At 53.1% G+C, this 25,465-nt stretch overlaps 1 protein-coding gene across 3 annotated transcripts in view; it reads right to left on the reverse strand.

Moving 5' to 3' along the window:
* Window positions 1-3,515: 3,515 nt before the first annotated feature.
* The window catches only part of ACTN1 (actinin alpha 1), a 99,045-nt gene continuing 77,095 nt past the window's right edge, over window positions 3,516-25,465 (reverse strand). The window contains exons 9-22 of one of the 3 annotated variants that reach the window (XM_082619465.1): window positions 21,083-21,175; window positions 19,533-19,763; window positions 17,745-17,892; window positions 14,207-14,357; window positions 13,617-13,725; window positions 12,966-13,106; window positions 11,661-11,843; window positions 11,232-11,366; window positions 10,140-10,319; window positions 9,029-9,175; window positions 7,990-8,070; window positions 7,453-7,518; window positions 6,070-6,228; window positions 3,516-4,226 (exon numbers count right to left, since the gene is read on the reverse strand). In XM_082619465.1, coding sequence (XP_082475591.1) covers window positions 4,068-4,226; window positions 6,070-6,228; window positions 7,453-7,518; window positions 7,990-8,070; window positions 9,029-9,175; window positions 10,140-10,319; window positions 11,232-11,366; window positions 11,661-11,843; window positions 12,966-13,106; window positions 13,617-13,725; window positions 14,207-14,357; window positions 17,745-17,892; window positions 19,533-19,763; window positions 21,083-21,175 — 1,983 coding nt within the window. In that variant the 3' untranslated portion in view covers window positions 3,516-4,067. The remainder of the gene's footprint in view (window positions 4,227-6,069; window positions 6,229-7,452; window positions 7,519-7,989; window positions 8,071-9,028; window positions 9,176-10,139; window positions 10,320-11,231; window positions 11,367-11,660; window positions 11,844-12,965; window positions 13,107-13,616; window positions 13,726-14,206; window positions 14,358-17,744; window positions 17,893-19,532; window positions 19,764-21,082; window positions 21,176-25,465) is intronic. The other 2 variants (XM_082619464.1, XM_082619463.1) reach the window with 2 other exon arrangements.

Below are 25,465 nucleotides of genomic sequence, written 5' to 3' on the forward strand. Positions count from 1 at the left end.
TGAAGCTTCCATCTCCCTCCTCTGCAGACTGGTGATGTTAGGGTTAGGAGTTCTGGTCCAGTAGCTGTGACAGCCTCCCAGGGATGACGTTGCAAGTTCAGGCCTTTGAAGCTGGGGTGGTTTCTCCAAAGCCTCAAGCCTGTAACGTGGGTCACTGGCGTCAGGGAGACAGCCAGTCTTCCCAGAGGCCTGGATAATGGAGCAAGTATTAGTGTCCTATTGTTGCTGTAACAAATTACCACAAATGTAGTGGCTTAAAATAGGAATTTATTATCTTACAGTTCAGAAACCCAAAATGGGTCAGCAGGGTTGCATTCCCTCTGGAGGCTCTAGGGGAGAGTTCATCTTGCCTGTTCCAGCTTCTAGAGCACAGTGCATTCCTTGGCTTGTGGCCTCATGTCATTCCAACCTCCACCTCCATCATCACATCTTCTCTCTGACACAGCTGGCCTGGCTCCCTTAGTAAGAGCCCACCCAGATAACCCAGAATAACCTCCCCATTAAGTACCTTAACTCAATTACCCTCTGCAAAGTCCCATTTGCCATGTAAAGTAACACAGTCACAGGTTCCAGGGATTAGGACATGGACATCTTATGGGGACCATTATTCAGCCCACCACAGAGTTCAAAGACTAGAAGAGGACTCCTCTTAATGGTATTTTCCTAGATGTAAATTATATGTTATCACCTGAACCTTTGACCCCAAAAGCCAGCAATGAGTAGTAAAGGGACTTGAAATCACCTATTTAGAAATAAGTAAACAGATGAAGTATATCAAACTCTTAGTACTAATACTTTGGAGGTGTTCAGCAGTTTTGTAAGCATCATGACAACCAGTGGGTTAATTTAAGGTGACGGAACATGGCAGAGAACCTGGCATATATTAGCTTTGTGGTTTTTCATCTGAAATGTATAATTGAAATGAGACGTGTGATTTTAATTCTGGAGGTGTAAGAGAATTGTTAGTAAACAGCTTTGAACTGCTCCAGAGAATATGATTTACTACATTTATAATATTTCAATTGCTTTGTGCTGAGTGAAACTTTGCTGCTTGGATTTGAATCTTCCTGGGTTGGGAGTCTGATGTCCTGGAAAGAATTATTAAAACTTATAAATACATTGAAAATATTTAAAGGAATTTAATGTAGTTTGCAAGTGGGGTTGTTTGGGGGGATTAAGTCTGTTAAATGTATGAATGATTAGGACAAGGAAGAGTGTTTTTATTTTTACAGAAAAATTACATTATCAGTAAAACAAGATGTCCATGATGACCTTAAAAGCTTAAGAAATCAATTTTTAAGATTTTACCTCTTTAACAGATTGAAAATTAATTTAATTATAGTCATTTGCACACATACAAGCACCCTTGAACACTGAGAAACTCAAATTCTTGAAGGCTGTGGAATAACTCTGTAAATACACTTCGTTCAAATGACTCACACATTCTTTTAAAAATTGATATCTCTGGAAATTGAGGCTTTTTTTTTTTTTTTTTTTTAGTATTTTGGCCACGTCGCATGGCATGTGGGATTGAACCCACATCCCCTGCAGTGGGAGCATGGAGTCTTAACCACTGGACCACCAGGAAGTCCCTGGAAATTGAAGCTTATTAAAGCACTTACACCCTGAGTTTAGGAAACTTTCTGGTTGGAACAGTTTCCCTCTCCTCAACTCCTATACCACCATGCCCTTGGGTAGACTTGCATGTAAATAGCTAAAACAATGTATCTTGCTTATCCGCCTCCCTCAAAAGACTTTGAGAGCAGGCTCTGGCCTTTTTCCACAGTTTTCCCCACAGAGCTGCAGTCAGAGCAGACCCACCTTGAGCATTTACTGGCTTTTTACCAGCCAGTGGTAAAACCTATAGGAATGTTTACCAAAGCAAAAGCCAACCTCTCTCCCCATGTCTTTTCTCCTGAGCAGGCTTGCCTCTTTCCCAGGGCAGGGTTGTTCCAGAAACTCATAGAACTAATTCCTAAACAAGAGGGCCTCACACTGAAGAACTTATCTTTGGCCCCAGTTCAATAAGTTCTGATTTAGTCTTAGTCCTCTTATATGAGGGGACGTATCATGTTGAGGGTTCTCTTTTTAAGAGATCCTTCACGCGAATCCCTTGGAACTTAAAATAAGATTGACCACAGCTAACATTTATATGCACTAATATTTTAGGAGCTCTGTGTATTATAGCATCAACTTTCCAACAGCACTATTATTCCCTGTTAACAGATAAGGGAACTGTAGTGCACAGTTATCCATTTTGTAAGTGGCAGTCATGAATTTGAACACTGGCAGTCAGACTCCACAGACCCAACTCCCTGTAACCACTACACCAAACTTTTTTATTCCTAGACACAGCCAGAACTGGAACACAGACCTTTAGCTTCCATTGCTAAGTTACATTTCTGTAAATCACTGCACTGTTACTATTACTGATATCATTATCGGCAGTCTTCACTGCCTGATAACCTCGAGGAGGAAACACAGGTAAGGGGGAAAAAACAGGAGAAGCTACAGAAGTGCACACAGATGTCCCGGGGACCTTGTTATAAGGCAGATTCTGATTCAGGAAGGTCTGGGGTGGGGCCTGAGAGCCTGCATTTCCAACAAGCTCCAGGCGATGCTGGACAGCGGCCGTCTGTGGGACAGTCTGAATAGCAAGGGACGAGATGCCTCTGAGAATGTGTCCCCTGTGGCAAAAATAAAAGGAAGGGGGGCATGTAGATGTCACAGAGCTGTTTGATGCTGTGGGAAACAAACGAAGGTGGAGTCTACTTTCAACTCATAGGAGCCTCCTGAGGAAACGACCTTCTCCTTTTAAAAACGAAACTGAAGTGTAAGAAGATGGAACGCGCCAAGGTCAAGAGCATATTAGGGGTGGTCCAGGTGCCCCCACACCATCGACCCCACACACACTTCTGGAAAACAGTAAGCAAGGAGCAAAGAGGTGACATGGGAGTGTTGTTGCTTTAATATGGTGTGTGCCAAGCAGCATCAAAGTGGTCCACACTTGCCAATTTTCTCCTGACCATTTTTTTTTTAGTGTTGCTTTTTAAAAATAATTAATAAATTGATTAATTATATTTTTGGCTGCAAGGGTCTTGGGTCTTCGTTGCTGCGCGTGGGCTTTCTCTAGTTGCGGCGAGCGGGGGCTACTCTTTGCTGCGGTGCACGGGCTTCTCATTGCGGTGTCTTCTCTTATTGTGGAGCACGGGCTCTAGGTGCGCGGACTTCAGTAGTTGTGGCTCGGGGACTCTAGAGTGCAGGCTCGGTAGTTGTGGCGCACGGGCTTAGTTGCTCCGCGGCCTGTGGGATCTTCCCCAACCAGGGATCGTACCGTGTCCCCTGCATTGGCAGGCGGATTCTTAACCACTGCCCCATCAGGGAAGCCCGTCCTGACCATTTTTAATGAGCAATATTTAAAAAAAAAAAAGTGTGTGCTGATAAATAGGCTAATTACACCTCTGGACTTAAAAATGAGAAGACAAGCCACATAAATTCTCTTCCTTAAAAAAACAGCCATTTCAAAAGATTTTCTTTAATATCATAAAATATTTTCATGGACAGGTGAGCTAGCAAACACACATGCACCAATGTGCCTTTGACAAGATTATCCCCTACCCTCACCCTCCCACTCCACATCAAGGTGGACATGAGATTGGAGAAATGAATACAGCAGATGGTACAGATAGAAAAAAAAAAATCGATAAAAAGGATGGATATAACATTGTGCTTGGTTATTTTCCTATGTCACAACAAAACAAAACATTTCGGTGCAAATAGTTAATTTTTCCTCTTTTCCATTTAAGTCTGGTGGAGAAAAAAATACTTTTTCTATAATAAAATATGTGGTTTTTTACTTTTTCTAACGTAACTTTTTTTCTTTTTTGCAGAAAATAATTTTGTAAACTGTCACTTCGCGGTCTGGGAGGCTCGATGCCACTTGGGTCCAGCTCGCCCCTTTGGAGGCGGAGCGCGAACCAAACCCGGCGGGAGAGGGGGGACAGCTGAGGCGCAGAGCTGGGTGCGCATGGCGGGCGGGGGCGAGGGCGTGGACCGGCGGGAGGGGGTTAGAGGTCACTCTCGCCGTACAGCGCCGTGGAGAAGGACATGTAGTCCAGAGCACCTGGCACGGCGTCGGGGCCGGTGTAGGGGGCCATTCGCGCGATGCAGTACTCGGCCTGGTCAGGCGGCAGCTCACGGCGCAGCTCGTCCACAGTGATGTAGTTCTGCGGAGAGAGCGCGGTCAGGACGGCGGGTCAGGGCGGCCGTAAAGCAAAGCGGCCGCAAAGGCCAGAGGCCGTAAACCTCACTCGTGACATTAGGTACCCTGTTCCGTCCCCGTTCTGGCCCTGTCCTCATACTTCTGGATATAGAAATATGTGTGTGTGTGTTGGGTACATACACACACGCACATGTATATTACACATTCATATGTACATATATATGTGTATGTATATAAATGATATATACATATATACAAATATAACCATATACATGTGTGTATATAAATATGTACTATATACATATACACATATATAACCGTATACATGTGTGTATATAAATATGTACGCTATATATACATATACACATATATAACCGTATACATGTGTGTATATAAATATGTACGATATACACATAACCATATACGTGTGTACATACATGCACATGTATATTGCACATACACATGTACATATATCTGTATGTGTATGTATATAAATATATACGATACATATACACATATATAACCATATACATATGTGTGTGTGTGGGTATATTTAAATCCCCTTATAAGTTTTCCACTTCTATAACTACTTGAGGCGGTTTCCAAGCTAACTGGAAGTGCTAACTGCAGCTGTAATCTTCCAGGTATCGCTCTAGCCCGCCCCGACCACAGGCTGGAGCAGGATCAGCAGCACCAAATCTGGTGGGACAGAGTAGAGCCCCCCACACCCACTCAGCTGGGCTCCGAGGACATCACCCACTTCCTGCAAATTACATGAGCGTCAATCATCATCAGATAGCATCATCGCCACAGACAGCTATCTGAACCGTGTCTGCAAAATTTGGACCTGACCCCACCTGGCCTGGTTCCCAGTCTGGGTCTCTGCTTTCTCCCCACCTTGGGCTTGCTCATGAAAGTCTACTTGGAAGCTACTTCTTTTGGGAGCTTGCGGCTCCACAGGAGCTCAGGGGCTCTGACCCACACGGCGGGAACCCGTCCTATGTCCTACTTCTGCCAGAGTCCCCCAGGAGCCAGTCTGAAGGAGGGAGGGGCTGGCCCTCAGGTCACTTCAAAAGTCAGAAGACCAGGTCCCTTTCTGGGCCCCGGAGATCTCCTCTACAAAATGAGTCACTTCAAGGAGGTGGCTTCTCAGGGTCCTTCCAGCTCCAAAGTGCTGACTCTAACATGCTGTCCTCGAACTTAAATCAGACCTTTAGGAACCACTTTGTGGGTTGAGTCTTTATTTCCATATAGATTGAAACATTGCAGAAACTATACTCCCTATTGGCTAAGGAAGGATGCCATAAGGATTATCCTGTGAATTTTTCAGAAAGGGAACCTGGCCTCTAGATGCCTCCGCCCCCAAATTCCCCTGGATGCTCCCACATTTCCACTGTCAAGCAGGGCACTGCAGGGAACTTGGGAGATTTGGAAAATTGAAGCTGACTGCTACTCAGGGTAGAAAAATGAGACACACGCTTCCTTCCTGCTCCCCACCTATACGCCATACCTTGTGCCCAGAATGATATAGGGGCGAAGTCCAAGTTCCCAGATGGACCTTCCATCACCCAATCACACACTCCACCTGACTGGACTGCCCTCCACCACCCATCATTTCATCACCAGTATCTCATCACAAGTATGACATGCAGTGTCCCTGGCAGGGGACCCCCTTAAGCTAACGCTGTGTCCTAATGCCTTAGCTGATCCCAAGACATTACGGAAATGGGTAGAGGTGACAGCAAGGAGGCCCGGGGCGGGGGGGATGGAAGAGCAGTGGAGGTGCTCACGACCACCCATCCAGATCAGTCCGCCCCAGCATGGTGCCCACACCACAGCAGACGCACCTTATCCCCAGCCAGGATCTTGAAGGAAGCCATGACTTGGTCTGCTGTATCTGTGTCAGCCGTCTCACGGGACATAAAGTCGATGAAGGCCTGGAACGTCACTACCCCTAGGCGGTTGGGGTCCACAATGCTCATGATGCGTGCAAATTCTGCCTCTCCCTGGAGGGAAGAGCCAATCCCAGGCCTGTCATCTTCTCAGCCACGGTCTCCTCTCTTTATGGACCTGAAGCCCCTGCAGGCTCAGAGTAGCCTGAGGCTATTAGAGAGGGCAAAGCAGACCCCTGACCTAACCTGGGTTGTATTGAGGGCATGATAGGAACATAATACCCAATAGTGAAGACCCAGTTCAGGCTTCCCACCCTCTACGGATGCCGTGATTCCTCTTGGAGCAGAAATGATAATGCTGATAATAATTAATGACAGCAATGGCTAACACTCACATAGCATATACTATATACCAGGCACTATTCTAAGTGCTGTGTATATAATTCATTTAACCCTCCTCACAACCATATGAGGTAGGTATTTATTTTATTCTTTCCATCAGGTTTCCAGATGAGAAACCTAAGGCCCAGACAGGCTTAGTGACTTGCCCAAGGTCACACAGCCAGTAGGTAGAAGTGCTGAGACTTGAACTTGGGTGGTCTGCCTCCACCACGCTGTACTTACTATGTGTCAGACATGGGCACAGCACTCACGAGAGTTCTTTCATTTAACCATTACAACAGTAGGGCAGGGTTCCCCTCACCTTATCCGGGCCCCCAAGCTGGTGATGGCAGAGCTGGGATTTATTCCCGGGTTCCCTGTTTCTAAAGCCCGTGCCCCTGCCCCTCTGCTGGGCAGCCCACGGGCTCTGCACTCTGCACCACAGCCCAGGCGTAGCCGGGCTGCCTGGCTGAGGCCCCTGTCCTGCTCAGAAGGCCGGCACGAGGGCTGGCAGCTGAGAAGGTTGGGGAGGGGCTTGAGGAAACGGCAAAGGGGCAGCGGGCCTGGCTGGAGCTGTCACGCGGGCAGAGGTGGAAACCTCCACGCCTCATGCGAGATGAATCAGAACCAAGCCCCACCCAGAGCGCCCACCACCAGTCCTTCCTGGCAGCCTTGGAGTCAGCCCCACCATCCACAGTGGGAGAGAAAAGGCCCACCTCCACTGTAAATATCAAAAGATAAACCAGCAGAGAGAGGCGAGAAGGCCAGGTCTCTGGGACACACACAGGCCCTGCGGCTGGGCTCAGCCTTCAGGGCGCCATCTTCCCCATGGACCAGAATCTTGAGGCCCCTCTGCGGAGGGCACCCTGAGCCTGAGGGTCTCCAGCCCGCCACGGCCAGGACTCGGCCTCTCGAGTCAGCTGGCTGCCCCTGGCCAGAAAGCGGGGTTTACATTACCATGTTGTAACCCATGGAGATAAGGCAGGCGCGGAAATCATCCGTGTCCATCATGCCTGTCTTCTTCTGTGGGGCCAGTGGCACCGAGACACAAGGAGGAAGGGCCGGCCGAGGGCCAGGAAGACATGGCCCAGGTGGCCAGAGGGGAGGTCGAGGTGTATGGTTTGGGGGTCAGGAAGGGGAGAGGAATGTAGGAGGAACAGATGCAAATACACATCCGGGGGAAAAGTCCACAGGAAGGAGGAAGACAGAGCAGGGAGATGCAAAAATCCGTCCACAGGATGGAGAGCGGCAAGGAGAGAGGAAGGTGGGCACCGAGCAGGTTCCCACGAAAGACAACCGAGGGCAGAGGTCGGAGTAGTGGGGGGAGGAGCCCGACACGGGCCAGGGGGGGACAGCAGGAGGAGATGAGCCCCGCGGCCCACAGGAAAGGGGAGACAGGGAGATCCAGACAGAGAGAGAAAAGAAAAAGGAGAAACGCGTTATTTCTCGCCCCGGACGCCACCCCTGAGCGTGCTCCATGCAGGAGGCGAGTACCTGGGGGTCGTTGCCAATATCATAACCCAAGCTGATGAGGCAGGCTTTGAACTCCTCGGGACCCAGCGTGCCGGAGTGATCCTGGGGCCGCCGTGCGCCAGCCAGCGAGCCATGCGGTGCCAGGGAGGTGGAGGCCGTGAGGGGAGGGGTGGGCCATGCCCCGGTGGAGGGTAGCGAGTGTGGGGAGACACAGGGACAAAGGCATGCGGATGGGGAGGGCGGAGGGTGGAGGGTCGGGGGAGGAGGAGGAAATAAAAGTGCACACGGTTAGACACACAGACGAGGCCCAGGGGCCCTCTCCCTGGCACACTCAGCCCTGCTCCGGAAGGCAGGCCACAGGGGAGCACGGTGAGCCACAGGGGTAAGCAGCTGCCTCACAAGTGCCCAGCCCACCTCCGGCCCTGCTGCCCAGACCGGGGTTTCCAGGAGGGTTCCACCCACCCAGGTGCCTGGAGGGCAGTGAAGCAGGCAGGGGGGGTTGGGTAGCACCTAAGCCCATGCTCCCACCCCCTGTGGCCACCGCGAAGCCCCAGGGCACTGGGAGGGGCAGCCCACGCAGAACTGTCCTGTCCCAGAGCTAGGAGGAGAACCCAGGACTGACAACTCTGACACCTCCGCAGAGTGTCCCAAAGGCTACAGGGGGCCGGGGGGAGGGAGGGAGCCCCTGCTCTGTCCTGAGGCAGAGGCAAGGGATGGTCCCCACAGCCAGGGGACAGCAGGCCTTCCCTTGAGGCTATGGCAGCCTGGCTCCGGGGGGTTGACTCCTGGTCGCAGGAGACCAAGGGTCAGGGGTCAAAGGCTCTCTCCTTAACTCACAATGCGAGCACTCTCTCCAGGAAAGCGGGGAAGCTCATGGGATACCAGGACAGCTTCTAAGCCTGGCTTGGTGTGGTGCAGTCAGGGCAGGCTGACAACAGTTCCTCCCGGCCACCCCCCCGCCACTTGCCCAGGAAGCAGGCCCACGTGCTGGGCAGTGCCCTCCAGGGCCCTGGGGCAGGGGCTGGGGCTGCCCTGAGCGAGTGCAGGGGGCGGGGCTCACCCGGTCAAAGTGGTTGAAGGAAGCCCGGAACTCGTTCATCTGCTCCTGGCTGATGCCCTTGGCATCCCTGGTCAGGATCTGGTTCTCCACCTCGTTGATGGTCCTGGCGATGGTGGTGAGCAGCTGCTCCCAGCCCACGCGGATGTGCTGGGGGTGGGCAGGGCCTGTCAGCAAAGGGGTCCCAGGCCTGGGCCACACCTGCCTACTCCTTCCCCTGACCACCAAAATGGCCAAAGCAATCGAACCAGGCCTTCTGTCCAGATTTACAGGGTCACCAGAGGCAGGGGAACCAGGACAAGGACAACCCACCAGGACAGAGGACCCTGATGAAGAAGCGGGAAGCACGGGAGGGTGGTGGCCTCTGCCTGGGATGGCAGAGACCACAATGACCAGTGTGGTCAGGTCAGGAAGGAGGGCAAAGTTGGCGGCAGGAAAAACTAAAGGACAAAAAAGCGTGTAATTCTCTGAATATCCAACTCCATAACCTCACACACATGCCTTCACGGTCAAAACAAGTAGGTCATTTAGAAAGCAGATGTCAGGCCAGTGTTTGGAGACCACCAGCCTCAGAATCACCAGGCTGTTTGTTAAAAATTGAGATGCCTGGGCTTCCCTGGTGGCGCAGTGGTTGAGAGTCTGCCTGCCGATGCAGGGGACACGGGTTCGTGCCCCCGTCTGGGAGGATCCCACGTGCCGCGGAGCGGCTGGGCCTGTGAGTCATGGCCGCTGGGCCTGAGCGCCGGAGCCTGTGCTCCGCAACGGGAGAGGCCACAATAGTGAGAGGCCCGCGTACCGCAAAAAAAAAAAAAAATATATTGAGATGCCTGAGCCCCATCCCAGACCTAGAGAATCAAATTCTGGAGATGGGGCCTGGAAATCTGCATTCTCAACAAGCTCCTCGGGAAATTCAGAAGGCACTGAGGACTGAAGACCCAGAGCCCCAGGAGTGAGGAGAAGCGAGTATCCCCTCACTTAAAAGCCAGAGTTTATCCTACTATGACCAGTTTTCTTGGATGACGGGTAACCCCCCACCACTACCCCAGCCCAGGATGGTGGAGCAGAAGGGGATCTGGGGCTCCCTCTCTGGAGAAGCAAGGCTGGTGCCACCCACCTCCATGGTGTAGTTGGTGTGCTTGTTGTCGAAGATGAGCGCCTCCTGGATGAGCTGGTGGTCGCCCTCCAGCTGGTCGATCTTGGGCTTGTAGTTGACGATGCTCTTCTCGTATTGCCGCAGGTGGCTGAGCTGGTCCTCCAGGGTCCCGTGCATCTCAATGGAGATCCTCCCAATCTCCTGCTCACCCGGGAAGGAGGCCCTTGTCAGACCGCCCCACTCTGGGCCCCTGGGGTGGAGATTGGGGCCCCCAGGTCATTGGCCAACCCCTCAGATGATTCTTGGCATGGAAACAGCATCATAAAGGAGTATGACCAGCACTGTTCTCACCGGCTGAATACCTCCTGTCTCTCGGGCACCTCTGAGCCTCAGGAAGGGGATGCAAGGTCAGCTGCTAACCTCAGTGTTCACCCCTTGGCTCCAACTCCCTTCCCAGGCTTATTCCCGGCTACCATCCATCTCAGGCACTCTGCCACTGAGCTGGGTTCCTCACAGGCTCAGCGCACCTCACCTCCCTTCTCAATGGCCGTGCTCCTGCTGCTCTGTTACTAGGATGCCTGCCTGGCCCACCTCAATCCCACCTGTCTCCGTGGTCCAGGACTAATCCCCGTTTCTGTCAGTCTTTCATCCATGTAAACACACCTTGCTTGTAAAACCCTTTCTTATCTACATCACCCCCACACCTGGCCCAACAATTCAGCAAAAAATTCCACGCTTGCCCAAAGCTCGGTTCTCTCTCTGGGGAGATCACCCTGTCTGACCAAGCTCACGACTCAGGAGGAAGGGAGACTTGGTCAGCCACATAAGCCAAAGGGCAAGCCGAGTCCGTCACCTAGGCACTGCTCCTTCTGTGGGACCTTCTCATGTGACTCTTTAGTGGTGTCCCTGTGTGGGTCTTTGCTCTCAAACCAAGACACCGGAATCACCCCACAGGCCTTCCTCGCATAGACTCCGGCCCCACCCACAGGGCAGCAGACCAGACTCCACAGTCCCCACAGGTCCCGTCCCAGAGGAGACAGGGCAAGCCTGACTGGCTGGGATGGTGCTGGGAAGGGTGGAAACCCTCTCCCTGCTTCCCACGATGGGCCCCACCTCCATCTTGGTCTGGATCCAGGGCCCGATGACGTTGGCCTGGGCCGCAAACTGCTTGCGTAGCCTCTCGTTGTGCTGCTGGCGGGCGTGCTCCTCCGTCAGGGCCTGGTCCCTCCGAGGCACCAGTTGCCGTACCTGGGGCAGGAACAATCATGGGACACTGGGATGGGCCAGCCATCTGCCCCCACTTCAGAAGAGGAAATGGAAGAGCCGTTGAAGGGAAGGGGTCAGTCAGTGAACACATTGACCTGTTCTAGAAATTCAGCCATTCATTCACTGTCATTCACTTGACAGATACTGAGTACTTACTATGTGACAATGAAATCAATGAAAAGTCAGTGAAAATCAACAACACACACAGACAAAAATCCCTGCCCCTCTGAAACTTACAGTGGCTCCGCCAATGCCCCACCCAGCCCTTGGACTCACATGGTCCCATTTGCCGTTGATCTCCTGAGGCGTGATGGTTGTGTAGGGGTTGGTGCCCGCCATGTTGACGTGGTAGGTCTGGACAATCTTGGACACCTCATTGTGGATGCCTAGGATGGCCAGGCGCTCCTTGTCAGCATCGGGGAGGGTGGCCTTGAACTGCTCATGGGCTGTGGTCAGTCCCTGGACATAGACGGGCATGCAGGAGAAGCACAGTGACTGGGAGGGAAGTCCCTCCCAGTCACTGGTGCCTCCCGTGGGCAATAGGAGACAAGGGAGACCTGCAGGCCCCAGGGTAGAGGTGGGTGGAGGGGCCACCGGAGGCCGGCCCCACACCAGCTGGGAGGCCCAGCGGTATCAAGCCAGGGCTCTCGCGGCTGAGCACCAGGATGGCCGGGCTGGCCACGGGAAGGTGCCGACAGCTTCACGCTCAGGACTGGTGAAGTCAGCAGCAACCCCCTGGGGGGCGCTCACCACCCCACAGTCAGGTCGGGGACAAGGGGTGCTCCAGGGCTGCTCCTCAGGTGACCTCCCCCAACACACGTTCCTCAGCACTTTGCAAAACCTTTTTCGTCTGACACTCTGCAGCTGTACAAAAGAACAGCTTATTGCTATGAAATGGGCTCCTAAATAATTGTTAGGTTAAAAATATAAGGCTCAGGGGCTTCCCTGGTGGCGCAGTGGTTGGGAGTCTGTCTGCAGATGCAGGGGACATGGGTTCGTGCCCTGGTCCGGGAAGATCCCACATGCTGTGGAGCGGCTGGGCCCGTGAGCCATGGCCGCTGAGCCTGTGCGTCCGGAGCCTGTGCTCCGCAACGGGAGAGGCCGCAACAGTGAGAGGCCCGCGTACCACAAAAAAAAAAAAAAAAAAAAAAAAAAAATATATATATATATATATATATATGTATATATGTATATATGTATATATGTGTATATACATAAGGCTCAGGATACAGTATATAATAAACTTTTTATAAATAGAGGGATGTGGAGAAGAACATGTTAATAAATAAATGTGCTTGCCTATACAGAGACCATGTGGTCATACTGCTTACCTCTGGGGAGGGGCACTCGGGGCTGGGGGACAAGGAAGGGAACTCACTGCTTAGCCTTTTTAGCTTTTAGATTTTATACCATGTGCATATATTACTGAGTCAAAATACATAAAATGCAAAGCTTTCGAATCTATAACATCCTGGGGATGCTACCCTCAGTCCTCTCCTTACAGGGGCAGTGCTGCAGGAGTGTGGGCCGTGGGCAGCTGGGGAGCCGGCCTCCGGGGGCGAGGGGGCGGTGGCAGCACACCTGGATCTCCTCGATAGTGTGCACGATGAAGGTGTCCTGCAGGTCCTCCATGGCCCCCTCCATCCAGTTGTTGAAGGGTGCGGCCCGCTTGGCATATTCCAAGTACAGCTGGTCAATGGTCTCCAGCAGTTTCTCTGTCCGCTGGGAGTGCCAATGGCATGGGGGTGGGGAGGTGTTTAGCAAAGTCATGTCCAGAATCACCACGTCCCCCCACCCCTACTCCCAACAGCCTTCGAGATCCTCCGGGCCAGCCCAAAGGGGTTCAGGTCTAGAAGCACAAGACTAACTCAGACAGAAAGAACAGGCTCTCTCTGAGGCACTCGTTCTTAATATGGGGTGTATGGACCACCCCCCAACTGAGTCACCCAGCCTGGGCCCCAGAGAGTATGGTTTGAAGAACAAGAAAGTTCTCAAACAGCTGGGGTGGGGCTGAGTACACTAAACTGGGAGGATGGGATATGATTAGGACATCTTCATCAGGGCAAAGGCCGAGTCCAGGGTCAATGTGAGCCTTCCACAGGCAGGCCAGGCCTGGGGAAGGTCCGGGGAACCCAGTGGAGCCTCTTAGCCCAGAGCAAAGAGAGTCACGAAGCTGGAAGGGGAACACAGAGTTGCTGAAGGCAGGCCTCCATCTCCCTCGGGGGCCCTCACCTCCAGAGCTTCCCTCCGCTTCTGGGTTAGGGCCCCCAGATTGTCCCACTGGTCACAGATCTTTTGGCACCGGGCGTTGACACTGGGTGAGTCGTAATAGTCCAGCTCACTGGGAAGGAGGAGACAGGAAGAGTCAGATGACCCAGGTGACTTCCATGACCTGCTCTCCTCTCCCTGGGGCTGGGGCGCTGGTGGCACTGGAAGGCCAGGTGTGCTCTCTTCATGAAGACCTTCCAGGACTCCCCTCCCACTCTCAACTCCTTGGCTTTCAGGAGACCGCTGGCAGGAGACCAGCGAAGACCAGTTCTCCTCTGCAAGGGCCCCCACCCCAACCCTGCCTGTAGGCCATACCAGTCTTGACCCCAATGCCCAATGACAGGAAGCCACTAAGACCAGCCGAGAGCTCAGAGCCAAGACTTGGTCATCCTCTGGTCCCACACCAGTTACAGGTGAGGACCAAAGGCCTGGGACAGAACGGTCACAGGCTATTCCCCACCTGGGGGGAACGTCCTTAGCCTTCCGTACTGATGACTTTTCAGGCCACGCTCCCACCTCCCACGGCGCCCCTGTGCCCGCTGGGCTGGGCCTACTTGAGCTCCTGCGCAATGGCGGCGATCTGCTCCACGCGGTCCTGGTGGGCGGCCAGGTCGCTCTCGAAGGCCTCATGCTTCTTGAGCAGGGCCTTGATCTCCGAGAGGGTGGCCGTCTCGTAATCCTTCTGTCGCAGCATGGCCTCTTTGCCTGGGGTCAGAGACAGGGCACAAGGCTGGGCGGGAGCCGGGAGGCCCCACCTTCTTTTTTTTTTTTTTTTTTTTTTCTTTTTGCGGTATGCGGGCCTCTCACTGTTGTGGCCTCTCCCGTTGCGGAGCACAGGCTCCGGACGCGCAGGCCCAGCGGCCATGGCTCACGGGTCCAGCCGCTCCGCGGCATATGGGATCCTCCCAGACCGGGGCACGAACCCGTATCCCCTGCATCGGCAGGTGGACTCCCAACCACTGCGCCACCAGGGAGGCCCGGCCCCACCTTCTTGACCCCAACTACCCACCCCTCAGGGCCCGGGAGCTCCACTTTTGGTACATCCCGAGGAGGCGTGCCCTACGCGATGATCCATTATCTGCAGTTCGAGAAAGCAGATGTGCAACTGGAACACCCATCCACGATGGGGCAAGGGCGGGGAAGTCATTACTTTCCATGGAGCATGTCAGGGCCATCGGGGGTGGTGATGTACAAAGGCTATGCAGGACCAGGAGGGGAAGTTAGGGCATAACATGAACTTTATAAACAGCAGCAAACAATGATCTATGCCTGTGGTATAACCAGGGAAAAACAAGCCAAGCCCCTCAGGGATACCCCATCTTCAGAGTTTCTCCAGTCATAGTTGCTGGTCCCAAGCAGCCCAGCAGGGACCCCTCCCCTCAATCATGCTCAGTGTGGGTAGCGTGTCCAGTGCACTCTGCACATAAGCCATCAGTGGCCAGAATCTTCTCCAATCATCAGGTGCACTGCCCTCCCTTTTTAGGGGCAAGGCACACTTGGATTTCTTGGATTTTTGTTTCCCAGGAGGAAAAGGGGATGAGAAATGACCTCCCAGACTGTTGTTAGATGATGGTTATCAGCTACCCTGGGAAGCAGCTGCTGCAGGGCAGGGGCTGACCTGGCCCTGCCTGCACTCCCACCTCCTGTGTTTGCACCCCTCAGGGATGCTCAGCCCCTTTCAGTAAATGAAGGCTGGGCTGTGACGTGAGGGCTTCTTTCCTTCTCTCTACTCTTTTTTCTTTGTCAGAATAATATGACAAGTTTAGGGAAAAAATATCACAGATGAGCCTACTTATCTGCTCCTTTTCAGTCTTGCCTTATATGGATGTTGTGTTAAAACCATCGGGTGTATATACATAAGGTTTCCTGCTTTTAAAATACTCAGCAGCACATCATCAGTTTCTACTCTGGCTCCAGCGGCTTTTATATGAGCCACTCTGACGGCTGCATAACATTCTGTCGCGTGGCTGAACCGTCACTGGCGTAACCACTCATTGCCCTACCATGGGGCGTTCAGGCCCCTCAGCTTGCACTATTGTAGATGGTCTCATCGCAAACATCCCAGACACGTGACTTCAGCCATGCTTAGGGTTAATTTTTTTTTTTTTTTTTTTTTTTGCAGTACGCGGGTCTTTCACTGTTGTGGCCTCTCCCGTTGTGGAGCACAGGCTCCGGACGCGCAGGCTCAGCGGCCATGGCTCACGGGCCCAGCCGCTCTGCGGCACGTGGGATCTTCCCGGACCGGGGCACGAACCCGTGTCCCCTGCATCGGCAGGCGGACTCTCAACCACTGCGCCACCAGGGAAGTCCCAGGGTTAATTTTTTAGACAGTCTCAAGAAATGGAATTCCCGGGTAAGCGGGCAATAACACTGTCAAGCGTGAGTATGTGTAGCCAGACTGCTGTGCCCAGCAGCTGTGCCGGCATCTACTACAGGCATGCCAGCACCTCTCATGACCTTGCTGGTGGCTGGCAAGCTGGCGGGGCCAATCCTTGCTCTGTACCTTTTGGCAAGCTGCTCCTTGGCTCCGGAGAGGACACGATAGGAGCATGTGGGTGAACAGGTGCAATTTCCACCATCCCCCTTCTACTCCGCACATCCACGCTTGGATAGATAGCTCCGAAGATGCGCAGTGGAAAGTGGGGCAGCAACCTCATATCACTGTATACAAAGCTCAGCAAACCCCCTCTGCTGAGTCAAGCACACTCCTATCCCCCACCAAGCCGCGCTACCCCCAAGTGGCCGTCCCTACTCATCTCCAGCCTAATGTCTGACGATCACAACGGAGCTGAGTGGGGGTGTCTTAGGGCACTGAGCTCCACTGGCCAGTTGGTCTGCCCCAGGGGCTCCAGGTGAAAAGGCTGCATGGCCCTAGGATATCAGCAGCATGGCCCCCTCTCCAGCCCCAACCCAGGTTCTGAGGAAAAGACCATTCCAGGTATGATCTTCTCTCTTTGGAGTTAACCTTAGCTGCCAACAAGCAGACACCAGACGTGGCCCCAAGAACCTCCAGGTCAGAGTGATGGAGACACACAGGTGCTAAGGCCAGGGCTCCAGGCTACTACAGTGGGAGGCCAGAAACCGGAAGAGGGCAGGCATTGGACGGAAGATATCAAGGGCTACCATTTACTGAGTGTGTTATATGTGCCAGGCACCCAACTAAGCATAAAATGCACTTATGATAGGTAAGCATATAACAACCCCATGAGGAGGTATGCTGAGTTGAATAGTGTCCCCGCAAAACTCATGTCCAACCCAGAACCTCAGAATCTGACCTTATTTGGAAATAGGGTCTTTGTAGATGTAATTAGTTAAGATGAGGTCATACTGGATTAGGGCGGGCCCTAAAGCCAATGACTGGTGTCTTTAGTAGAAAACTGAGAGGCAGATTGAGTCACAGAGACCCAGAGAGAAGCAGCCACGTGATGATGGAGGCAGAGATTGGAGTGATGCTGCTACAAGCCAAGGAACACGGAGGACTGCCAGCAACCACCAGACGTGGGGAAGAAACATTGGACAAGCTCCCCCTCAGAGCCTCCAGAAGGAGCCAACCCTGATGACAATTCACTTTAGGACTTCTAGTCTCCTGAACTGTGAGAGAATGCATTTCTGCCCTGTTAAACCACCCAGTTTATGGTAATTTGCAGCCCTAGGAAACTAATCCGGGGGGGTACATCATCACCTGCATGTAATAGACAAGGAAACAAGACCACTGGTCCAAGTTACACTGCTTCAAGGTGGCAACGTCGGGGTTTGAACCCCAACCTAATTCAGGGAAGAAGAAATCATTATAGTGACAAGAATAATTAACACATATATAGCATTGTACTATGCCAGGAACTCTTTTCCGTGCATCTAATGTATTAAGTCATTTAACCCTCATAAACCTATGAGGTTGGTACTATTATTGTCCCCACTTTACAGATGAGAAAACTGAGGCAACCAAAAGGCTGATGAACTTGCCTAATGTCAAGGAACTAGCAAGAGACAAAACAAAACAAATAAAAAACAAGAAAAAAAGGAGTTGTGGCTGGTGGTTCAGCATGAAAGCCAGACCCTTGGAGTAGGGGGCAGGGGCTAGGCTGGCCTTACCATCCGTCCAGGCCTCGTGGATGGAGGCCTTCTGCCGGAACTTCTCTGCCAGGTGGTCGAGCCGCTCCAGCCTCCGGATCTCATTCAGCAGCCACTCCTCATAGCCCTTCTCTGCCTGCTCCAGGCAACCCCAGGCGTTGTTGATGTCCTGTTAAGGATGGGAGGCACAGGGTTAGCCCGCCTGGGCCCCTGAGACCCCAGAGCTGCTCCATGCCTTCTAGGAGGAGCCTCCTCCCCATCTCAGCCATCCCCGACCAGCCCGCACGGTGTTTCCCAGGGCTCCCGGGCACCAGCCCTCCTGGACAGAGAGTGGGGCCGCCCAGCTACGGGGTGTTGGGTGTGCAGCTCAGTGGGGAGAAAGCCCAAGGCCCTCTGTGCTCCAGGACTGGCTTCTGACAGGATTCTGAGCAATCACAGAGGTCACAGGGCCAGCCAGGGAGACAGAGTAACAGACTGAACAAGGCAGGCAGGTGTGGGAGCCTCCCAGCCTTCCCACATTTCTGGGTCCACTCATGGGCCCCAGCCTCCAGGCCCTGGGCAATAGCCTGGAGCCTGTAGGGACCCTGGCCTGGGTGAGCCAGCCAAGAGTTGCCCAGAGATAGTGACAGGTTCTGAGCATAAACCCACAGGCCTTCAGACAGGGAGCCACTGACAGGACCATCCCCTACAGTTAGCACAAGGGCACCCCTGGGCAGTGATGGCTGACCCAGCTCGAGTGCCACCAGGTCCCTGCCATGTGCCAGGGGCCACGCTGCATCCACCCAGAGGAGGGGCTTTAAAGCACAGAGCACCCTCCAGATAGCAGCAGCTCTGGCCATCTAAAAACTGCTGATTCATCCTGGAACCTGTAAAAGGACTGTAATTTTCCAAACTGCATGTACAACGTCACAGCCTTTTTCCTGTCCCCAGAGTCCCCCCAGGATCCTGCTTCCTTTTCCAATGCTGTTTGCATGCTTCTCCCCTTCCCTTCCATTCCTGCCTTATGTGCTCATGTCTCCTCATCAACTCTCCATTGCAAAGGGCAAAAGCTCTACCCTGTTGAATTTTAAATTTTCTTTTACATGTTTCTGTGGCTCATAAAATTTCTCAAGTTCTGAGGAGAGGGTAAAGAGGGAGGAATAACAAAAAGTGACATAAATGAAGAAAATCTTATGACATGGAAACCTGGTCACAATATATTGTTGTTGTTTTTTAAAGCAGCTTATTAATTAAAACATGCTTTAGGACTCCCTTAAAAATTACATTTACAGAGACTAAAAGAATCTCTTCCCCCCCAACATCTTTTAAGTTGATCCTGGGTGGTAAGATTATGAATAATTTCTATTTTCTGAATTTTGCTTATTTATACCTTTGAAATATCCTACCAAAAAATCTATTACTTAAGGTAATAAAAAAAAATTTTAAGATTCCATGAAAGTGAAAATTATCCTTATTGCTATTATACCCTGTTTGGTTCAACGTGTCAAGAGAGATTCTGTTTGCAAAGATGATATTTTTGAGGGGTCGGGAGGAAGGTGCTGGGGGCAGATCTAAGTGGATGTTCAGGGGTCTGGAAGGGCAAGTCTGACCCGGAATGGTGAGGAGAGAAGGGGCCCTGTTCCTGGGGAGGGAGGGAACCCCACATGGCTGAGTGTGGGCTGGAGCCTGGGCGGTCACCTGGAAGGGAGAAGTGGTCTCTGGAGCAGGGTGGGCAGGTAGAGAGCACACACCCCCGCCCTGCCCCACTCACGATGCGGCATTTGATGGTGACTGGGCACAGCTCAGGGTGGGGGCAGTCCGGGTGCTCACCGAGACCATCCTGCCCTCGGAGGGCATGAAGGCGGGCCGGTTGCTGAGGCGCAGCTTGGTCTGCAGCGTGTTGAAGTTGATCTCCAGCTGGCACTTTTCCTGCACCTTGGGCGGCTTGTGCAGGCGCCGGTAGTCTCGGAAGTCCTCCAGCTTCTGCTGCATGGCGTGCATGGTGTTCTCGGGCGCCCGGTTCTCCAGCCACGGGATGGTGCGGCGGATCCATTCCAGCAGCTGGAGGGAGCGGGGGAGGATGCTGGGATGGGGGCAAGGACTGGCCTCCCTCTCCTCCTGATGCTGGGGGGGCATCTCTCCTAACGGCACGCTCTTTCCCAACTACCACCCCAGGCCACTCGGCCAGGTTCCAGGGTGTTCCCTCTGAGAATCAAAGGCCTTATGAAGCCTGGCTGCTAGGGTATGTTAACTCACAGCCAGCATCACTCCACCTCCCTGCTCTGCCAAGGGAAGACCTGGGGGCAAGATAGCTCAGCTAAGAGCAGGAGACCCGAGTTCTATTTCTAGGTCTACTACCTGGCTGGTTTCCTTATCTTACCATGAAGGTGTGAACACTCATTCCCTGAGGCGCCTGCCACCTGACCTTCTAGGATTCTAGCATGTGGATCCCTGACTCAAAAAGGAGAGGCTGGCCTCTGGGGCACAGGCAGGGATTGTTTTCCTCGATGAGGTGATGGAGGAGGAGTGGAAGTGATGAGAGGAACGACCCCTGCAGGGTACCAGGCATGTGGCCTGAACTAACTCATCTGAATGATGGCGAGAGCTACTTCGTCATGGGGTTAAGTACTGTGATCCTGCCTCAGGTGGCAGAGGAGGTAACCAAGGCACCATGAGGTTCTGTGACTTGACAAGATGACCAAAGTGGAATGGTAGCACAGGGATTAAATCCAGGCACCTGGGCACCCGAACTTGGGTTGTCACTATGCTGGACGGCAGGTCTGATCTACCAAGAGGCTGGGCTGAGCTGTTCAGAGGGCTGAATTCTTCTAAGGAAGAAGCAAGTGGAACTCTAACCCAAATGCAGCCAATGGCAGAACAGCAAATCCAGTCCTGTCCCCTCCTGTCCCCTGGGTGGGCCCAGCTGCTAAGCTAGCCTGAGCCAGCACTGATTTCTCCCCCGTTCACATCATCTCAGAACTGCATACTCCTTTTCTAGTCCAAGCAAAACCCCCAGAACAACAGTACACTCACTGGTCTCGAAAGGCCTCTGAGGTCCCTTAGCACAGCTTTCACTTGTTAAGTGAAAAACCCAGAGAGGTGAAGGGATTTCCCAGGCTTAAAGCTCGGTGATAGAAAAAGCCTGGAACTCGGCTCTCCAAAGCCCAGATTGGCCCCAGACCCACCCTCTGCTTTCTGGGAGAGCAGGAGCACAGCCAAAGCTACCCTAGGAGGACTGCTGGGGATGAGGAATGACACCCAGCCTGGGACTGTGCCTGGGCACAGATGTGGAGGTACGGGTTCGGGGGCCCCCTCGTCTCTCAGGGTAGGGTGGCGGGGCCTTGCTGGGGCCAGGCCGGGAGAACCCAGAGGGAACCCACATCGCTGGCCAGCTTCTCGTAGTCTTCCATGAGCTGTTCATTCTCCTGGTTGACGGCCAGCACCTTGCAGATGCGATTGGCGGCTGTCTCGGCCTGGCAACAAGACAGAGAGGGTCACGGTCAGCCTCACGAGAGCGGGAGCACCTGGCACATGCCTGCGGTGACGTCTCCCCCCGCCCCTGCAGATCACGCGGTTGGAAGGCACCTCCCAAGACTGAATTCACAGGCTCCTCGGCATCCTCTCTGCCAGCCCGGGCCGAGTCCCACAGATCAAGTGAGCCCGGAAGGAGATCTTAGCGGCTGAACTGGGGGCCCCTGAAGAAGAGCCTAAGTTTGAGATCCAACACGTATGTTGGGAAGAAACTAATCCAATGACTGGTAGAATTGAAATACTCAGCTCAGGTGGAGGGGTGAGAAAATCCATGCCCATCCTAGAATTCCAAACTGGAGACCCTGGGATTCCCAAGGCTCAGGCTTTCAGACTGGCTTTGCCAGGATCTTGGAGATGCAGGAATTCAAATCTGGGAGTCCTAGAATAAGGTGCTGATAAGGAGCGGGGCCTCTCAGGACCCCTGCAGAATCTCTCTAGGCTCCTGGCCCAAAGCCCAAAGAACTTTAGAGAAGCTGCAGGAATTAAGGATCAACCCAGCACAGGCAGGATGTCCAGAAAGCAGGCACGGGCACCCCTGGGAAAGCTAAGCGCACATTCCACACCGAGTGCTGGGCCAGCAGACACCCGATGTGGGCGTTGGTGGCGAGAGGAACTAAATAGGACTGAACGGCAATCAGATGCAAAGGCCCAGAAACCCCAGGGGACACTGCTTCTCCCGCTTAGAGGGCACTGTGCACGCGACACCAGCAGGGCCAGGCGCTCCTAAACCCACTTTGCTCAGGTGATTTTTTTTTTTTTTTTTTTTTTTTTTTGCAGTACGCGGGCCTCTCACTGTTGTGGCCTCTCCCGTTGCGGAGCACAAGCTCCGAACGCGCAGGCTCAGAGGCCATGGCTCACGGGCCCAGCCGCTCCGCGGCATGTGGGATCTTCCCGGACCGGGGCACGAACCCGCGTCTCCTGCATCGGCAGGCGGACTCTCAACCACTGCACCACCAGGGAAGCCCCAGGTGATCTTTAAATGCAGTTCTTGTGCACATCCTAACCCAAGTGCAAGGGGAGGGGAACTCGAAGCCATTTTGGGGTCCTGTGATAGGAAGACGGCCTAAGGGTGGCAGCAGGTAATGCCAATGAGCAAACAGATAAGCATCCTGGGGCCCCGGAGAAGGGTGACCCTGCAGATGGCAAAGGTTTAAGGGGGAGAAAGATGGGACCTTGCACCCGGTTGATGAACAAGACAAAACGGGTTTCAACTGCAGCAAGATAAACTGAGGCTAGGCATCAAGAAGAAGTTCCTGAGGATGACGGTGCTTTGACTTGGGAAGGAACAACTGAGAAGATGTAAATGCTTTTTCATTGCAGAACTCTGCAAATAGAACACACGCCCGCCAAATCAGGTGATGCGTGGGTGACTGCCAGGTGTGTGTGCGAGGGGGCAGGATGAGATCACCATGAAGGTTCTTTCAAGCTCCAAGAGAAGACACTGCACCCTCCAGGGCGAGATGTCAGGGCGGATGGGCCTCCAGCGGAAGCGCTGTGGGCGTGGCCAGAGGGGGAGCTGAGAGTCCCAGGGGAGGCAAGCAGTCACATCCTTAGATCCTCACCCACTGCGCCCCAACCTAACTCTGTCCTGGAGGTGCCAAGGCCACTTCTCACAGGACCATCAGGAACTCCTGATGGATCGTCCTTCCTCTAAGGAACCAACAAGCAACCATGGGGGATCCCAAGAGGCCACAAGGAGAGACATTCCTTCCTGGAGCCCGTCCCAGAAGATGTGGGGCCCTGGAACTAGCAGGGTCATGGGAACTGGGCTGATGTCCCCATGAAGCTGCCCCACGAATCTGCCTGGAGTCACCGGGGCCACTTCCCTTGATGGCTGGGGAGGGGACCCGGGGAAGGCCAGTGCTCTCCCGTGTGCTGACATGTATGTAAGAATGTGGGGTGGCTGCAAAGCCCCCAGCCCAACATACTGATCAAGCAAGTAAGAATCACAGGTAGCCCCTAATCATCGGCAAGAAGCAGCTGCCACTGTGATGGCGAATGGATCAAGCCCACCTGAATCGTGTTATCCTGCTGACTCATCCTGAGATCCTGGGCTCAGAGGCCGTAAGCTTTGATTGGTGTGTCAATTTGTGAACTTGGTGGGCTGAGTGAGGCCTGAGCTCATGGGATTCTGGAAGACACGTCCTGCGGGCCTTAAGGGCCTTGGCCGTCCCTCAGAGGCCCCAGGGTCAAAGGGGGCTCCTTTTGGATGAAGTCTCAGGGAGTTCCCGGGTGGGCCTCCTGGGGACTTTTTATAAAGATCATCAAATGGGCTGAGAAAATATTTTATAGAAACAGGCCAAAGGATGACTTCCAAGTGCCAAAGGAAAAGGTGACTAGAAATTTGTGTTGACCCTTCCATGGTTTGTTTTTTTGTTTTTTATGACCCACTTTAAGGTGTATTGTTATACAACGTAATACAAAACAATGTGCTTAGTTTTATATTAGTTATTTGTTTCTAAGTTATGGATTATTAGCCCCGGAGGGCTTAGCTATCTTCAAATGAAACCCTCAGCTACCAGGCCAAACTGCCACTCTACTAATCAGTATCAAATTAGCTGGTACAGGTAGTCTGGAGAGGAAGCAGCCTCAATGCCGGTGATATCAAACAGCCAAATGAGGCCAAATGACACGCCATGGCGCGGCCACCCACCACCTACAGTCATGCGAGTGCCACAAAGATCTCATCTGTGACATTTTTAGTCAAAAATTTCCCAAGTCTAGCTAGAATTGTCCATTTCCTTCCTCCCACAGCTTCCCACTGCCTAGTCTTTCTCCATGTCCCAAGTCAGCTCCCTGCCCTGGTGTCCCTGCCAGTGAGGCCCCCAGACAGAAGGGAGCCAACCCCACGGCACTCAGCCCTGACCCCAGCTACCGACTCTGGCTTTGCCCCCAATCCTCACTCCAGGCAGTGGGATGGACATGCTCTCCTCTGGAGGCTGCACTGTCACACCACGAAGCGTCGCACAAGCTGTGACCACCTTCCTCAACCTTCCCTGAGCCTTTCAGTTGCAGATCCCCACCACTCAACCCTTAAGACCCTCAAGCTCCAGTGTCTCCTGCTCAAGAAAGCCTCCATGTCCCGCAGCCCTGCAGCGCCCCTCCCCTGCTCAGGTCTGCAGCAGAGCAGAGATTAGACCACAGCATCATGAGCTTCTTTTATTAAGAGTTTTCCCAGATGGACCATGAATCCCTTGAGGGCAGGAACGGGGTTTCTTTCCCTTAGAAGATTCACAACCAGCTGGCGACAAATGGAAGGCTGCAAACAGCATCATCTACTCCTAAAAGCATCCAGAACCCCCTACAGCAAGTCCAGTTCCTGCCCTAAAAGGCTGTTTCTTAGAAACAGTTCCCAATAGGCCATGAATGTTAAAGCAACAAACTACACAAACTGGCTGCTCACAAGCCATTCTAAATCCCTCCAGGGGAAGAGGAGGGGAAAGGAAAGCTGAGAAAGAATGAGAACCAAAACCAACACATCAAACAGGAGTTGGTCCTCATCTGACTAGGAACGTCAATCACACACACTTGCATCCATACAAGTACAGTATCCACACAGGCACACAAACACGTGTACACCTGCATGCACGCATGTATTAGACTCGGCTGTCTTTCTAGTTCCACCGCCCAAGGCTTGACAAGAGAAAGACAGTGAAGAGGATGCAGGGCACTGGGCGTGGGTTTCAGGAGACTTTCCCCCATTGGCTCCAGACACGGAGACAGTCAAGACAAGAAGAGCCTATGAGTCTGAAAGACTCCTCTTTCTTCCACGGGAGAGGGGCAAGATTCCCCTCCCACCGGCCTGCTGAGCTGTAAGCAGTTGCCTGACTCCTTCGAAGTGGGATGGGAGGGGCAACTCTGGGTGAGGCTCCTGACCCAGGACGTGAGAGGAACACACCCCCACCCCACCCCCCCACCCCACCCCCCCAGCTGGTGACCTTGTCCTTATGTATGGACAAAAGGAGCATGAAATGATTGCAACAGGGATGAGTGAGAGGGTAGAGGGCATGGGGGGAGGTGGTATGAGATTTGGGAGGGAGAAAAGCAGGCTGCTTCACACACACACACACACGCACACACGCACACGCACGCACACGCACACGCACGAGTGCATGCACACACACACACACGCTCCCTTCCGAGCATCATCAGCCAGGACACAGGGAAGGCTTCAGAGACAGGGAAGGCCAGTGTCAACAGGCATGAAGCCCAGGAGAGAACCCTGCAGGAGC

This window comes from Mesoplodon mirus (assembly GCF_964341445.2).
Source record: "Mesoplodon mirus genome assembly, chromosome: 4".
Classification (NCBI taxonomy): domain Eukaryota; kingdom Metazoa; phylum Chordata; class Mammalia; order Artiodactyla; family Ziphiidae; genus Mesoplodon; species Mesoplodon mirus.